This window comes from Rhinoraja longicauda, chromosome 7 (genome assembly GCF_053455715.1).
Source record: "Rhinoraja longicauda isolate Sanriku21f chromosome 7, sRhiLon1.1, whole genome shotgun sequence".
In the NCBI taxonomy this organism is placed as follows: Eukaryota; Metazoa; Chordata; class Chondrichthyes; order Rajiformes; family Arhynchobatidae; genus Rhinoraja; species Rhinoraja longicauda.
In genome coordinates this window covers 24,871,068-24,889,346 of record NC_135959.1, presented here as the reverse complement: position 1 = coordinate 24,889,346, position 18,279 = coordinate 24,871,068, and the positions used below count along the sequence as shown (strand labels likewise).

The 18,279-nt window shown below is 38.6% G+C and overlaps 1 protein-coding gene across 1 annotated transcript in view; it reads left to right on the top strand.

The window, feature by feature from the left end:
- The window catches only part of LOC144595148 (kelch-like protein 1), a 276,933-nt gene extending 259,809 nt beyond the window's left edge, over window positions 1-17,124 (top strand). The window contains exons 8-11 of the mRNA XM_078402262.1: window positions 6,782-6,944; window positions 9,786-9,998; window positions 11,179-11,350; window positions 13,523-17,124. Of these exons, the coding sequence (XP_078258388.1) occupies window positions 6,782-6,944; window positions 9,786-9,998; window positions 11,179-11,350; window positions 13,523-13,579 (605 nt within the window). The 3' untranslated portion in view covers window positions 13,580-17,124. The remainder of the gene's footprint in view (window positions 1-6,781; window positions 6,945-9,785; window positions 9,999-11,178; window positions 11,351-13,522) is intronic.
- Window positions 17,125-18,279: the final 1,155 nt, after the last annotated feature.

Below are 18,279 nucleotides of genomic sequence, written 5' to 3'. Positions count from 1 at the left end.
TAGATAGTTCAAGACTGCTCTCTGGTTGTGGTCGGATGATTCAGTTGCCTGAGAGCAATTGGGAAGAAACTGTCCCTAAATCTGGAGGTGTGCATTTTCACACTTCAATACCTTTTTGCCTGATGGGAGAGGGGAGATGAGGGCGTGGCCAGGGTGCAATTCGTCCTTTATTATGCTGCTGGCCTTGCCGAGGCAGGGTGAGGTATAAATGGAGTCAATGGAAGGAATGTTGGTTTGTGTGATGGTCTGGGCTCATCCACAATTCGCTACAATTTCCTGCAGTCTTGGACCAGGAACCTACAGCTCCTGACCATCAAGTTCCTGCACTATCCCACTTGTATTCTCTCCACATTCTCATCGCTATTCCCACATTATTCTTTCCATATCCTCATCAACTCCCTGAGATTCTACCACCCACCAAACCCACAGGGTCAATTAACCTACCACAAGCAAATCATTGGGATGTGAAAGGAAAATTGAGTGCCCAGAGGAAACACAGTAGTTATAGGATGAACAAGCAAACTCCAGACAGACAACAGCAGGGTCCCTGCACTGTGAGGCTGCTGCACTAGCTGTGCCACTGTGCCTCCCTGTGCTTCCCTATTTCCCTATTTCCCCTCCCTATTTCTGTAACTTTCCCAGCTCTTCAAATCTTCAAGATTACTGTCGTATTTCAAATTCGGTCTCCTACAGATTTCATTTTTCAATGTCCTAAACATTGGTAGCTATGCTTAGAGCTGTTGAGACTCTCATTCTCTCTGTCTCTCTTTAAACTCATTCTCGTTGCTTAGAATTCTGGCCATTTGTCGTAAATTTCTATGGCTCAATGCCTTTTTTTTTTGCCTGATAGCAATCGTGAAAAGCACCTTGAGGTTTTTACTACTGTAAGCTGCTCTGTCATGCAAAACACAACACTAAAAATAGTTGATAATGCTGCAATAGTTTAATTCAACCTATAAATCTTTTTAACACACCTTTAACTTTTCGAAAGCATCATTTTATACAATGACTCTGTTTCAGCAATCCTTTTATTCCTGAAGATCCTATATTAAACACAACAGCAGACAGTTAATCAATCTTTATGAAATTACTGTCAGTATTTCTGATTAATTTTCAACAGAAATATATAGGAAAATGAGGTCAAGGTCAGAGGAATGACTGGTCTGTTAGAGATCCAATTAAACGACAGCAAATCAAGTTGTGGCAAAGAGTTAAAAACTGGTATTGTAGGAATTCTTATGCAATGGATTTTGTGTACGCTGATGGATCCATTCAAAAACAGAGGGACCTGTAAAGTTCCTGACAGCATTGACAACTGACTTGGCCTGCGGACTTTGGCTTTGACAGATGTTAATGTTTCTTCTCAGTTGTTTCATAGGTGTGACTTGTTCTGGCCCACCCTCACCATGAATTACCTCATCCAACAGCCTGCCACCCTGCAAGGCCTCATGACCATTCCTTCCAACAAGATAACTGTAATAATCCAGTATATGTTAAGTCTTCAGCAGAACATTTTCATGCTACTTTCTGGTTTCCTAAACCATGCCTATTATTCCGTCCCTCTGTATTCAATACATTAAACTTCAGTGATGAATGTTCCCGAAAAGAGAGAAAAAGAACCCCAAAATATCACAAATGTCACTGAAAATCTAAATTAAAAAAAGGAAAATGTTGGAAATACTCAGCTGGTCAAAGAGCATCTGTGGGGAGAGAAACACAATCAGAGGTTCGGGGAGATTACCTTTTTCTTGAAAATGTGATTCTTTGTGCCTGTACAAATGTTTGTGAATGTGAAATAGCCATGTGATGTTGTAAGCATCATCCCACCCATCACTTTTGCATAATCTCAACCCCAATTGGTAACCTTCCTGCTGTGTCTCAGTCTCTTCACCTCCACGAAATGTGTTTTACTATGTTTTGCTATTTGTTTCTGAGAACCAACAGTAAAAGACTGAACCACAACTTCAATGAATTATCTGGATGTTGTCAAATAGCATCGCATCCAGTGTTATAGCTGTGCCATAGGCATAATTGTCATTGCATGTCATTTAGATGAACTTTAAAAAGAAAAGAGAAAAGGAAAAGCATGTGTAGAATAATAGGTTGTGTTTGATGTCCATGTAGGAAGATTATTATCAGTTTGTAGTGAGGATATGCAGTCAGGATCAATACCAGAAGTAAGAATTTTGAAGTATTCTTACAATTCACAGACAGAGAAAAGGAATTTGCATTAAAGGTGAGTGTTCTACTGTTGTATTTTTGGAGATGATTACAGGTGTTAAAAACAAGGGATAAATTAAGGATCCAAAAGCAAAAAAAGAAAATGCTGGAGTTGCTCAGCAGGTTAGGAAGTGTCTGTGGAGAAAGAAACAAAATTATTAATGACTTTCATCGGAAATCATTTGATTTTGAAGAGGGCAGAGGAAGAGAACAAAAGAAAGTGTGTGGAAGGATGAAAACTAAGTGGCACATCTGCTGGCTGGCAGATGGTGATGTTAGCTGGTTAATCGTTAATAAACACTAATGGAGATTTAATTGCAGTAGGGAAATGAGAGCAGAGGAGAAGAAATATTCAGACTTTGTTGGAACAATGTTTAAAACTCAGTGCCTGCTGGAAACCCGAACTAAAACAGATTGCTCCAAGTATTTAATATTATTAGGTGGCATCCCTGGAGGGAAAAAAATCGGAGCTAATATGAGTAAAAGACCATGCGTCCGAACTGGTCAGAGTATCAAATACAATAAGGATGAAAGATGGCAATGCATTATGAACATCATTAATGTGCCAAATGCCTGATGGACATTCATGATTTTAACTTTTATTATTGACATCAGATATGAACAGGAAAAAAATCACCATTAAAGATTTATGATGAATTTGGAAGATTTGCTGAATTTATAACTATTTATACACAGAATACAGAGCTTTATTGTCATTCGATACCGAGATACCGAACGAAATTACATTTCCAGCAGTCACAGAACACAACAAAAAAGAAAAGAACACAAGACACACGACCCCAACACAAACATCCATCACAGTGACTCCAAACACCCCCTCACTGTGATGGAAGGCAACAAAACTTCCACTCTCTTCCCCCACGCCCACGGACAGACAGCTCGAGGGAATGTATGCAGGGAATAATTATTATTTTGGGATATATTTGTTTTCATCCTCTGCTTGGCATGTGTTGTTTTAGGCTTGCTGTGTTGAGAGTGCTAGCTATTATTCAAAACTATGTAATTGGAAATAATGATTTGCATGAAAAACACAAAATGTGCAGTTGATGGAAATCTAAAATAAAGAGCATGCTGGAAGCATTCAACAGATCAGGCACATCAGTGAAAAGAGAAACAGAGTTAATCCTAACACTACCAGTGAGGCTAATCATCTTTGTGGATGAGAACAACAAACAATGGAAGGGTAGTTGTCATTTGCCTGCAAACTGACATCTGAACACTTCAACAATGCAAAATGCCTATCATTAAATTAATATTATTCATATAGGTGAAGATGTTCAGTAGATGGAACTAGCCCTGAGGATAGGCAAATTGACTGCCAACTTGTACCTTAAAGACGTCTGTAAAAGGACCCCTAATACATTGAACATCAGCATGGGAGCAACTGGGAAGCAACTGTTCATAGTGGAACCACAAACAATCCTAGAGGAGCAAACATTACATGCAGGGCAGAAAAGAGGCTGTAGGAAGAATGGTCATCACATGAAAAGGACTGCTCCCTTCAAGTGAAGCCAATGCAATATCTACAGCTACTGCCACATGGGCCTCTGCAACTACAATAGTCCAACAGATTGAGGGTACTTTCCTTGGGGAAATCCATCACCTCCTGGGCCTCATGAGACAATTGTTATTGTTGACAAAACAAATTTAAATAACTCTATCTAGCTCTTCTTCTCATCGATGCAAGTTGGAAGCAGCACACTGAATTAAGTCACACTTGCTTTCCAGAACCCTGTAAATATTTTAACAAGATAATGTTAACCTTTTGAGGCTCAGAACATCTTCAATTAGTTGAGAGATACAGTGCGGAAACAGGCCCTTCAGCCCGCGCCGACCTGCGATCCCCGTACACTAACATTATCCTATCTTCGGTTTAAACCACCATCTGCAGTTCCTTCCTAAACACACACACATATATAAATGTGTGTGTGTGTGCATATATATATATATATAAATATATTTATATATAGTTTGATATATATAGAAATCTTTATACAGAAATCCTTTGTGCACCAAATGCAATAGTAGACATGTCCCATTCAATTCCAGATATATGAAATTCTACAACAAAATTAAGCACAACACTCACTGATCCTTGACTTTTCACATCAACTTTCTGCCTGCACATTCAAACAGGAAACAGAGAGAGGGAGAAAAGAAGAATCCCGTTCCAATATCCCACCATAAATAATTCAACAAGCAAAGACGTTGGAAACCGATTAAATATAATAGAATTTTCCTTCTCACTTTGTAAGAATGGTTCCCTGAAGGCAAACGTTGTAATTACAGGGAAAGAAAATCGGACTTGAGATGGGACAGGTTTTCCTTGTAACCCTTTGTTTTGGAAATAACATCATTTATCACTGCTGAAATCCACATTGAGGGCATTCACTTTGACATTTTCCTATTAAATTTAGAACACATTACCACATTAGAACATATTCCGTTGGAATAACGGATACAACTGTCTCATTTATCCTTTATATTCCACCACACAATACATATTTCTATATTTTTTCAAAATTATCTCCCAACCTTCCACGCAATATATGCCACACTACCTGAATCAATCATTTTTGAGACTTTCTAGGTTAGGGTTATAACAGTGGAAACATTTTATAAGAATTGTTCCTTATTAATAAACAAATCAAGTGATCAGTGGAAGGATATTTCACTGTGACATTAGAGTTATGAAGCCTTCATTTCATTGAATATGATCATAAATAGTTACTTGGTTAGGTCTTGCAGTCCAATGTTGCACTGGTTTATCAAATAATCAGGGACTGAATTGTCCTAAAGCATTGTCCAAAACCACCTACTCAAGCTAATCTGATTCCGAAGAAGGGGACTAGTTGAATTCACCTCTTGTACTCAAGAATCTAGGTAAGCCTCAAGCTTCTGAGACTGCAACTGTGTTTGTATGTGTGTGCACAGGTACCTGGGTGCAGGAGCTTTACAAGCATACTTGAGGTGGTATATTAAGCTTGAATACATTTACAAAGGTTTGGACGAGTGAAATGTTTGTTTTTTTTAGATTTAGATTCTACAGCCCTTTCGGCCCACCGAGTCCGCGCCGCCCAGCGATCCCCGCACATTAACACCATCCTACACACACCAGGGACAATTTTTACATTTACCCAGTCAATCAACCTACAAACCTGCACGTCTTTGGAGTTGCATTTATTCAGCAGCAATGGGAAAATCTATGTCAGGAGACAAGGTATTATTGGAAGGGGAAAATAAATAATCATGAAACATAAAAGAAGGGTGGAAAAAAATTGTTTAGGATCAAATCAAAATTAAACTGCAATATATTGAACATCAAGTAAAATTGTGAAGAATCTTTTGATCAGTTTGATATACAGTGATTTTTTTTAAACTTAATTTTCTGTGGAATGAAGACACAAGGAATCTTATATCCTCGAATCTTGAACAAAATCAAACTGCTGGAGTAAATCAGCAGGTTAGGCAGCATAGCTTTGAGGTGAGAGGGGCCTGTTCTTGTGCTGTGCTGCTCTATATTCTACATGCGGAGGGAATAGACAGGTGAAGGTTTGGGTCAGGACCCTTCTTCAGACTGATTTGCAAACGTTTCTGTGAAATGGCTGCTATTGTTATTTCTCGAAATAAATGGTAGGCTAAAGCTGCAATGGTTTATTATATTTTATATCTCTCTCTGCTATTCCATTCTGTCAAGCAATAAATCCATGTGATGAACGATAAAAGGCAGATTTTATTGCTGTAACACAAAGCAGAATTGGATCATGGGCACTGGGAGAAAGAGTAAACAAAAGTGAACACTATGGGTGAGAGGTCTGCTTGGATATATAATTGAAATCTAATCTGGCTGTGGTCAGTGTAAACCAGATAACATTTATTTTCTCACCACCTGATTATCAGTGGAATTATAGCAACTTTAAACATGTTATTGCATGCGGTTATACCTAATTATCTTGAGTTGGATAAAGTACTGAGGAAGAGGATACGCTCTATACCAACCTGAATCCTAGTGCTTCATCAGAATATATGCCCAAACCAAATTCAAGGCACATAGTTGCATCCCTCTGGGTTGGGTTAGATAACTGATACATACTCCAGGGGCTAGAAAACTGAAATTTAATAACATTATGTTTTGGATAGACAATACCTGCAGACAGAATAGTGCAGAATTTATAATTCCCTTTATCTCAATCTTTTCCAGTCATGATGATTAAAAAAATGTTGATTGCATTTGGTTTTAAGTATATTTTTCCTTCTCTTCAACTGATCTGCCTGAAGTGTGAACTCTGGTTTTGTGTCCAGAGTTAAGGCCTGTCTGTTGAGTGTTTTCAATTTTATTTGCTTTTTTTTCCTACTGTGGGGGACAGCATTACACCAAATTCGAACAGTGATTCAAACTGGTGCCTACTATTGCAGGCAGCATCATATTCCATAACTGATGGACAGGGAAAGGCAGTCGGCCTGTGTAACACTATTAGCACACATGGTGCCTCTTAATCCGTTTCTGTCCATTCCATGAACATTTTTCCATCTTTTCCAGGTGTGGCTGTGCTAGAAGGTCCAATGTATGCAGTAGGTGGCCACGATGGCTGGAGTTACCTAAACACAGTAGAAAGGTGGGATCCACAAGCCTGCCAGTGGACCTTTGTGGCCAGTATGTCCATTGCTCGGAGCACAGTGGGAGTAGCAGCATTAAATGGCAAGTGAGTAGGGAATACAGCTTCAAGAGTGTATTCCAGGTTGAACACATCTCTATTGCACTAACTCTCTGATTGATAGACATAATGAATCAATGTTACTATTGTGAAAATAGAAAAAAAAATGACTGCAATGTAACAAGCGTGTATGGTTAAGTTATTGGACCAGAGGCCTACATCATTGATCCAGCAACAAAAGATCAAGAAGAATTTAAATTCAGGCAATTGAATAAATCTGGAACTTTAAAAGTGTAGTCATGGTAACAGGCATCTTGAAACTGGTGAATTAGTGTAAAAAGCCATCTATTTCACTTGTGTTATTCAAAGATGGAAAACTTCAGTCTGCACCTGATCTGGCCATATATGTGACCCCTGATCCATCAATAGATCAGCTTTCCACTGCTTCCTCAGTTCCTCAATAATTAAAGGGGTCATTACGTATTGGCAAACTCAATGATATCACAGCCTATGAGCAAATACATTTATTTAATACTTACGTTTACTTGATGACAGCAATAAGTAGTTATTTGTGACACAAGTCTATCAGAACTTAACAAATCTAGTGAGGTAGACAACACAGTTCTTATTCACTCCAGGCGGCCTTGCAGTCCTACAAGGTTTGAATTAGATGCTTATTTAAAATTTTGGATTATTTTTTAAATTACTTGTTTTTAATAGTTTGTATTTTTGGTGAGTGTTAGGAACATTTGAATAAATTTGAGATAATTGACTGTTGGTAAAACTGGGATGTGGCCTTGCCAGCTATCAAAGGATTCTAGAGGGGGATCGGTGATTTTGCCTTTTTCTGGCTCACTCATATTGTGCCATTGTATGTTCGAGGCCTGATCAATATTCAAGGCCTGATCAATATTCAGGGCCTCATTACACAGTGCTGATATCCTCTGGACAAGCAAGGCTGATGTTCGGGATTCAACGATGGTCATTTCATGATAACAAAGATGCTAAATGACAACCCGATGTCAGTACAATATGGTAGATGACAAGCCAATGCCAGTAAAATAAAATAAAAATAAAAATGTTGTTATCATTGTAACTGGCAGTTTTCAATAACTGTGGCATACAGTCAAATTTACCGTCAAGTTGAATATTCAAGGGTGGATATCAGAATGAAAATTTCATGACCTCCATTAGCATGGTTTAGAATGTGAATACATTCTGGAGATCAATGGATAATTAATGCACATTTTCACAAGGTACTGGGAGGAAGGAAGCTGAATAATAATTTTAATAAATAAGCAGCAATATTTTGGAAGGTATTAAAGAGAAGATGAATGAACAGCCTTCAAATGATATGATTAATTGCTGCTGGGTATTGTTTTATTTATCTAAGATTAAGCAGTGATCTTGAATTAATTTGTTGTGTTGTATAATTTATCATTTCAATTGCAAGAGTTGCCAAGTCCCTAAGAACTAGATTTCACTTTGACCTTTATCTCTCTACCTCCCTCTCCATCTACGGTAAGTATACTCCATAAAACTAATTTTGCAATCTCTTAAGCTCCTGTCATAACAGATCTCAGTGTAGTTCAATATCAATTTGTTGTGCAGTAATCCCCTTGTGAGGTCCCATGGGTATTTTATTATATTGCGATGTTATATGAATGTAAGATGTATTGTATGGCACAATTATAGAGAAAATATAGGCAAGATTCAACAAACTTGAGTGACTTAATTTTCCCCCTCAAATTTATGGAATCATAGAATCAAAAGATCACATTCAATGGAATTACAATCACCGACTCACTCAGTCACCAAGCATGTTCAGGACTGAGATGCATAGATGTTTGGATCAGAGTATTGCAAAATGTAATTGGTTTAGGTTTAGGTATATTATTGTCATATGTGTCAAAGTGCAGTGAAAAGCTTTGAAGTCAAAGTTGAGATCAGCCATGTTCTTATAGAATGGAAGGTACAGCTGGCAGTGAAGAAACCTAATGGCATGTTGGCCTTCATAACGAGAGGATTTGAGTAGAGGAGCAAAGAGGTCCTTCTGCAGTTGTATAGGGCCCTGGTGAGACCACATCTGGAGAATTGTGTGCAGTTTTGGTCTCCTAATTTGAGGAAGGATGTCCTTGCGATTGAGGCAGTGCAGCGTAGGTTTGTGACGTTAATCCCTGGGATAGAGGGACTGTCATATGAGGAAAGATTGGAAAGACTGGGCTTGTATTCACTGGAGTTTAGAAGGATGAGAGGGGATCTTTTAGAGATGGATAAAATTATAAATGGACTGGGACAAACTAGATGCAGGAAAAGTATTCCCAATGTTGGGGGAGTCCAGAACTAGGGGACACAATCTAAGAATAAAGGGGAAGCCATTTAAAACTGAGGTGAGAAGAAACTTTTTCACCCAGAGAGTTGTGAATTTGTGGAATTCTCTACCACAGAAGGCTGTGGAGGCTAATTCACTGGATGAATTTAAAAGAGAGTTAGATAGAGCTCCATGGGCTAGTGGAATCAAGGGATATGGGGAGAAGGCAGGCACAGGTTACTGATTGTGGAAGATCAGCCATGATCACAATGAATGGCGGTGCTGGCTCGAAAGGCCAAATGGCTGCCTCCTGCACCTATTTTCTATGGTTCTATGGAAGGGCAAATTCAAAGGACCTTTCCGTCTACCTTTAATCTGACATCATATATTCTACGCTGACGCGACAGTAATTTTTTAGACGAACTGAAATGCGTTGAAAGTAAAATTGCTAAGTGGGCCTAATAAGCTGACTCTTTCAAAGAGCTAACAGAAACAATGGACGACATCTGGTGATTTTAGTGTCAGCATTTTTGAGGCCATAATATAGATTTTCTGAGCAGCTTTTACTTTGTCAACAGGCTGTATGCTGTTGGGGGTCGAGATGGAAGTGCTTGCCTCAAATCTATAGAATGCTATGATCCGCACACCAATAAGTGGAGTATGTGCACACCCATGTCCAAGAGGAGAGGAGGTGTGGGTGTGGCAACCTGTGATGGTTTCCTTTATGCAGTCGGAGGCCACGATGCTCCAGCTTCAAACCACTGCTCTCGGCTTTCGGACTGTGTAGAAAGGTAAAAGATTGGAATAAAAATTGTGACACTTCATATTTAAAATATTGTACAAAATGTGTACAAACCTGAATAGTTTTATCCACAGCATTTTCACCTTCCCATCACTCGAATTTTGTGCAAACTGGCAATCGAATGAAAAAAAGGAAGATTATGGTAGGATTATTCGTGTTAGTGGATGCTTTATGGCCGGCATAGACTTGGTGGGCCAAAGGCCTCTTTCTTGATTGTCTCACTCTATGACTCTAAGATCAAAACCAAGATAATAGTTATTCTGTAGGAGAAGGATATTAAAGTTTACAAACACGCAACTATATGAAACATGGTACCAATTTCCCATGGTCTGAATGAATAATGGAACATGGTCTTTGAGATACGGATATTATTTCTGCGATGGTTGAAAAATTGCTTATTTACAGAAAAGTTCATTATTAGAATGCTGCTTCCTTAAGCTGAGGCATCAATCCACTTTGAGCTGTCCCGAGTAGGTGTCTGTGGTTTAATTAACCCAGAGTGGAAATTCATCAATATTTAATGAAAATGTTCATTATTCATAATGCTTTATAATATTCCAGCAGATTTATTCTAAAGTGTTGCATGTTTCAAATTATAGTAAATTATAAACATAAGCAACACCAATACCCAGATATCTGAGTGGCATTTTAAATCATTCTTGTCCAATTCAAATCTTGATTAATAAACCTGGTGGATGATAATGTTGTTTTAAAGATATTGGTTACTACTAAAAATATATTGTTTAGTTTAGAGATACTGTGTGGAAACAGGCCTTTGGCCCACCGAGTCTGCACCGACCAGTAATCACGCGCACACTACACACTAGGGATAATTTAAAGAACCCAATTCAAATACAAACAGTTAGAACCTGTAGTCAGGATTGAACCCAGTTCTCTGGCACTGTAAGGCAGCAATTCTGCTGCTGCGCCACTGTGCTGCCCTGTATTCTTGGATGTTGGATTTACTATCCAAATGTTTGTGTTGACAATATTATACATCCAACATGACAATATAACTATAACTTCTTTCAACTTACCATTCAAATGAAACCTTACTTATAGATATGATGCTATACTTATTTATTGATAAACTGGTGTTGTCACTCTACATTAAAATAGCATTGAACCTTTTTATGATCATCGAGTTATTTTTTCCATTTTCACATCAGATACGATCCCAAAACTGACACCTGGACAATGATAGCTTCAGTGAGTGTCCCTCGTGATGCAGTTGGAGTCTGTCTCCTTGGAGATAGACTATATGCAGTTGGCGGATATGATGGACAAACTTATCTAAATACTATGGAATGTTATGGCCCACAGACTAATGAATGGACACAGGTAATATATATTTTTATGACTAAACTTTAAGAGCCTTTACGATGGTCTCCTGTTTAATAGGAGCAAATTTCATGAGCAGACAACTACCAACATAAATTACGCTACTGTATTGCACAAAACCAAGGACAGTTGTTCGAGTGCATGCACTTTTATTATTGTTCATCATGTATGCCATTTATTATTGGTTGAAGGGCATTTGCACCGCACTATTAACTCCTTTATTGAATAAAACAAGACCGAAGTGTTCACTGTCTGATTGTACTCACGTTTTTAAAGCACGGGATGCAGTGTTAGTTATTTCATAATGTTTTAAAATGTCTGATCATCTGCATATACTTGTGCTTTTTTTGTATGGATAAAAATTTTAGTGCAGTTTCAAGAGAATGCTGCACTGATGTGCTCTTGGAGGTGCAGTTTATCCAATAAAATTCTGTTTTTTTCAGTTGGGCATAAATTATGTCAAAGCACTTAAAAAAATAGTGGCACAGAGGTTCAAAGGGACTTGGGAGTGCTGATAGAGGGTTTCCATAAAGTTAATTTGCAAGTCGAATCGGTAAATAAGGAAGGCAAATGCAATGCAAGCATTTATTTCGAGAGGTCTAGAATGTGATGCTGAGACTTTATGAGGCACTGGTCAGACGGCAATTGGAGTATTGTGAGCAGTTTTGGGCCCCATATCTGAGGAAAGATGTGCTGACAGTGGAGAGGGTCCAGAGGAGGTTTACGAGAATGATTCCAGGAAGGATTGGGTTAATATACGGTGAGCATTTGATGGCACTAGGCCTGTACTCGCTGGAGTTTAGAAGGATGAGGGGGGATTCAATCAGCCACAATTGAATGGCAGAGTGGACTTAATGGGCCGAATGGCCTAATTCTACCCCTATAACTTATGAACTTATGTAATCAGCCACCCTCAATTATCATCCAATAATCATGCTTCACTCAAAATCGCAAAACAAAAATTAATTAAGGGCCTGTCCCACGTAGGCAATTTTTTAGGTGACTACAGGTGACTAGGCTGTCACCACACGGTCGCCTGTATGGTCATGATTAGTCACCAAAGAGTCGTAGCCTTTTTCTGGTCGCCGCTGGATTTTGAGATGTTTTTAAATTTTCGGCAACTGTTAGTTTGACGTCAATGATCATAACTTGACGTATCCTGACGTACGTGCTGTCGTAGGTTGTCGCCAGGTTGTTGCCAGGTGACGTAGATGGACGTCCTAAGTCGTGACGATTGGGTCGCCGGTTGTCGGTAGCTTGCCGTTGCTTGATGTCGACTAGGTGGTAGGTTGTTGCAGCTTGTCGTAGACATTGTCGTGGGGGGGGTCCAGTCGCCGGTTTTTCAGCGACCTGCTATGACTATGACAGTCACCGGCAGTCACCTAAAAAATCGCCTAAGTGGGACAGGCCCTTTAGTCTTTTTAAAACACTGGTGCTGTGGGAGCTTGGTGTGCAGAATTAGGATGTGACCAAACAATGCTGACTACACATAAACTACCATAATTGATTGCTAAGTGACATGAATGATCCTGGCAAGCATGCAATGATGCTGCATTCAATGGAACTCCTCTATTTATTTTAAAGCCATCAACATTGATACTGTCAGGCAGGAGGTAATGAAGCCTGAAGTCACACACCACCAAGACTCACCCATGGTATGAGTATCTCAACAGCAAAGCAAGTTGCTGCACATACTGTAGACTCTGCAAGGGTAGCCTGGGCAGCCTGTTGTCAGTGCTGAAGTTGTCCACACAGCAGAATCCCTCTTTAAATGGACAAATGCAATGGCAGAACATGCTCCCGCTAGTAACGTGATAGTTTAGTAAAGGATAGAAATCACAGACACAGTCTCCCATGTATATCAGGGAGGGGGGAACAGTCAATCTGTGAATCAACATCATGAGCTGAGCAATCATTGCCAGAAAAAAACCCGTATGTGAGCCAACTTGTAAATGAGTACACTTTCATATGGAAACGATAGTTACCACAAACGAACCCGAGTTAAGTTTGTGTTTGCAATTTTCTTTTAAAGTGAGCCAATGGATACATTTTCTAGAATCTTTAGTTTATTTCTGAAATATTAACTTATGCTCTACATTCCCCCAGGCATGAACGGATTCTGGTATTCATGAAATCCTACACATGTACTGACCTTTGGTTCTCTTCCCGCAGGCAGCATCCCTGAACATCGGGCGAGCTGGAGCCTGTGTTGTAGTTGTCAAGATGTGAAGCCACAGTCAATGCACAAAGCTTTCTCTTCTATTGCATTGAACTGGTATTTGTAACTTACTTCTGCATCCTACATTCTCACCAGCAATCCACGGAGCCTCTCTGCAGGTTTCAAGGGTGCACCTGTTTTCTACCAAGAAGCATCCGCTTGATTGAAACAATTTGAGAGTGCTGGAATAAAAAAATTCTGAAACAGCAATGGACTAAGCTAAATCCTCTGCAATAATCAGAGTGACCAACACAAAACCAAACAGAGAATGTTTGAGAAACTATATATTAAAATGTTTAACTGTATTGAAATTGTGTTTTTAGGATTGCTGCTGCATCTTCAAATCACCTCAAGCACTTAAGTCAGAAAACTCTCAAGTCAATTTTTGAAATTCAATAGATTGTAGTCAATCGGAGAGAAATTAAAATGCATAGAAACGAGAAAAGAAACAAAAAATCACATCTGTTCATGAAAAATGTACTTTGGTAGAGAATCGTCTAGAAAACGAGACTTACACCACCAAATAAAATTTTAAAACAAGCACGTGTCAAGTTTCTGTAGGTCTCTCAGTATTATCAGTGAATAGATACATGGAATTACAGCAATTTTAATAGGTAAGATGTTGCCTTGGTATTGCTGGTGTTCTCAAAGATGCAGTCTGCAATGAAGCTTAGCAAGGCATGAAATATCACCTTATTATACCCAGAGACAATGGAATGTTTCTTTGAATTTCATCCATCACTTTACTCTTTAAGACTGACTGATTCTCAAAAAGTCATCACAATGTGACCATTGTAGTTATTTAGTGGTCAAACTGCTATGTATTTAATCTTCTGCTTGAGAGATTATTGGTAAAACTGTGGATTATTGTTGAAATCTTTGAGATTTGTTCATTGTTATTATCATAGCACTATTACATATATATTTATGTTTACAGCAGCCAAAGCAACAATCACTTTACACTTGTGTGCAAAGCTCTGTGGTTATGACATGAACTAAAGTTGTGCTTCAATTTGCAACACTCTTGCCTTTGAGTTATAACATTGTAGATTCAAACCCTGGAAGGAACAACCAAGCACAAAAATGTTGGCTAATTCGTCACTGCAGCATGGCGGGAAAGAAGCACTGTTGGACATGCTATTGTTTTTATGACATCTTTAACCATGTTGCCTTGAAGATAGGCAGTAAGGATTCTATTTTAAGGACACATGAGATGTCTCATCATTTTAGTCAATACTTATTATTTATCCATAACCCACTCCATTTTAGCTATTTAATTACACTTTACGGGCTATTGGTGTTGTAAATTGCGTACAAGGTTTCTCAATAATGACAATGACAAAGATTCCAAAGCACGCCATTAGCTATAACATTTTAGTGCAACCTGAGATTGTGAATGGTGCTGTGTAAATGTACATCTTTTATTTAAGTAATGTTACCATAGCAAATGGAGATGACACGAATGACCAAATGGTATGTGTTTTGCAGCCAGAGACAGATTGCTTATTTTTGGTTTAAACCATTAACTGATAAATGGATCTAAGAATCAATAAACAACATCCAGGTTAAGATTGAAGGATACATTACTTACATGGAATTAAAAGATTTCAATGATGGAGTGAAGATATATAAATATTTGATTTTATTTGGTAACTATCTCAAAAGAAGCAAATTTATTATTTGTGAAGAAGGAAGACCAGCATGTGTTCATCCTTGTAATTCACTGTACAATTCGCTTGGCTCATTATGTTGAAGTTTATCAGTGTCACTTCTACAATAATGAGATTAATTGCCTGACACTTCAGAACCTTAGAAAATATTTCACAGTTATTGTTCACAAGGTCTTCACATCACCCTTGTCATTTTCTCAGAATTCAGGATATTTTACGTTCAAAATTATTTAAAGAAATTATATAAAATGAGAGAACTTTAACCACAAGTATTAGCAAAGCCAACATATTGGCTACCAAATGTGGTGCACATGACCAGGGAGACTAATTATAAAATACCATGCTCAGGATTTAATTTTTTTAATTTATGTATTGGATGTTATCCTTTTAACTTTGTAGAATTGTTTTATCTTTTTCTTCATTTTCACATTTTTAATTTTTTCCTACATTCTCTCCCAAATCTCCGTGACTGATTACAGTTGTACAACGGCCCCCTAGTACATATTAAGTATTCTCTCATCACAAGTAGGCTAAACAATGAGTTGTCATATTTTGCTGAAAGGCTTGGTTCTTTCTGTTAATGCGCATTGCAGGATAGGGAATAGGAAAGGACAGCCTGTGACCTACTTAAGTGGATTCCCTTTTGCCCATTGTACCAGCATTAGTGCTTTCAAAGAGCAATCCAATTAGTCTCTTTCGCTAACTCATTTCTTAAAATGTTTTGATTTTCCCAAGTACGCTACTGTTGAACTTGCTCCCTGTGCTCAGTGAGTGAAGACCACCGCATGACAATTTACTTTATAAATTTCTGATCTCTTTGCCAATTACCCTAAATCAGTGAAAAATCAAAGAAAACATTACAAATGGTAGAATCAAGAAATTAAAGTAGAAATGTCTGGAAATACTCAGCAAGTCAGGCAACATTCATACAAAGTGAGTTAACTTTTCAGTTCGAAGACCCTTTTGAAGAAGGTTCAGTTCTGATTCAGGCCATTGACCTGAAACTTTAACAGTTTATCTGTCCACAGATTTTGCCTGACCTGCTGAAGTCACAGATTCTCTCTCACTCCAAGAAAGCATATTTTTTTTCTTATTTACTCAATGAATGCCATTCATATGTGATTGTTAGATATACAATATTCACAGACACCAGATTAAATCATCCAATAGGCCAGTGCCAGCTGTTTTTTTGTCATAGCCTCAACCCTGGCATATTGGCACCAATTTATGCGCTTCTTATGCGAACAGAGAAAAGCCCTGATCAGGAGTTTCCTTCTACATGTCCAATACCAATCTCTGGACCATTAAGAGAGTTACAAATATGATCCCCTCATTTTATTGTGTCTTCTTTTGCACCCATTTTTTCTGCTTTGTAAACTATTGCACATAATTGTCTCTTGACTCTATTGTTTACAACACTTTGCACTTTTATGTTATGTCTCCGCAATTATTCTCTTTTTTTATTTTGAAAGGAATCTGCAAAGCTGCGGGGAAATTTTTTTTTGTGTACTGTCAATGCGCACATTCATTTTTGCAGTGTTCAGGTGCTGCAGGTTGGTGTGTGAGATAAGACAGAAGAGTATATAAACTTTGGAAAGTAATCATTTTCCAGATACATTACATACAAAGACACCAGTATTATGTGACATTGTATTCAAAGACCAAATAAAAACTGCACATGAAGCCATTAAGTATCAAGCTTGCCAAAATAAATGAAGTATGCAGTCATTGTAAAATGAATAAGTGTTGGAATGAAGGAATCCTGCAGCTATGTAGCTGCAACATTTTTATAGAATGCTCTGTGATAACTTTTCCTTTGGTATGATAAAATCTTGAAAGTGTTTCAGCTTTGTCAAATATGAGAAATAGTATGAGCTATCCATGAAATACAGCATGAATTAAACATAAAAAATATGTAACCCATTGTTTTCATGTCCTGCTTGTTTTCATAGATCAACCTTTTTTACATTGACATTAGTAAAATTATGTGCATTCAAACAATGAATACAAGGGGTGGGAGATCTTGGATAACTTGCAACCAGAAATTAGTGCAATCTGGATGGATGTGAGTGAGATATAGCGATAGGTGTTACATCTTTTGCAGTTGCAGGAGAAGGTACCTGGGGAGGGGATGGTTTAGGTGGGAAAGAATGAGTGAACCAAGAAGTTGTGGAGTGAGCGATCTCTATGGAAGGCGGGAAAGAGGAGGGGATGATGATGTGACTGGTGGTGGAATCTCATTGAAGGTGTCAAAAATCTCAGACAATGATGTGTTGGGTGTGTAGGTGGTGAAGTGAAAGGCAAGGACTAGGAGAACTATCCTTGTTCCATCAGGGGGAAGGGGAATGAGATCAGAACTACAAGACATGGATAAGATGTGGGTGATGTATCAATTTTTGACAGCAGGAAGGAATACATATTTACTAAAGAAGGCATCTCAGATGTCCTTGAATGGAAAGCCTCGTCTTAGGAGCAGATGCAGACGAGACAGAGAAATTGAGAGTAGGAGAGCCAGGGTGGGAGGAGATGTGGTTCTGATAACTGTGGGAGATAATAGGTTTGTAGTAGACATCTGTGAATAGTCATTAACATGTGATGGATGCAGAGAAATCAAGAAAGAGGAGAGGTGTCATAGAGTCATTGGTTGATCCAGTGTGGAAACAGACCCTTCAGCACAACTTGCCCACACTGGCCAACAATGTTCCAGCTACACTAGTCCCACTTGCCTGTGCTTGGTCCATATCCCTCCAAATCTGTCCTATCCATGTACCTGTCTAACTGTTTCTTAAACAATGGGATAGTCCCAGCCTCAACTACCTCCTCTGGCTGCTTGTTCCATACACCCACCACCCTTTTGTGTAAAAAAGTTACCCCTCGGATTCCTATTAAATTTTTTCCCGTTCACCTTGAACCTATGCCCTCTGGTCCGCGATTCCCTTTGTGTCCGAATAGTCCAAGTGATTTTGAGGGCAGGGTGGAAGTTCGTGGTAAAGTTAATCAAATCATTAAGTTCTGCAGGGGGCAGCCCTGATGCAGTTGTT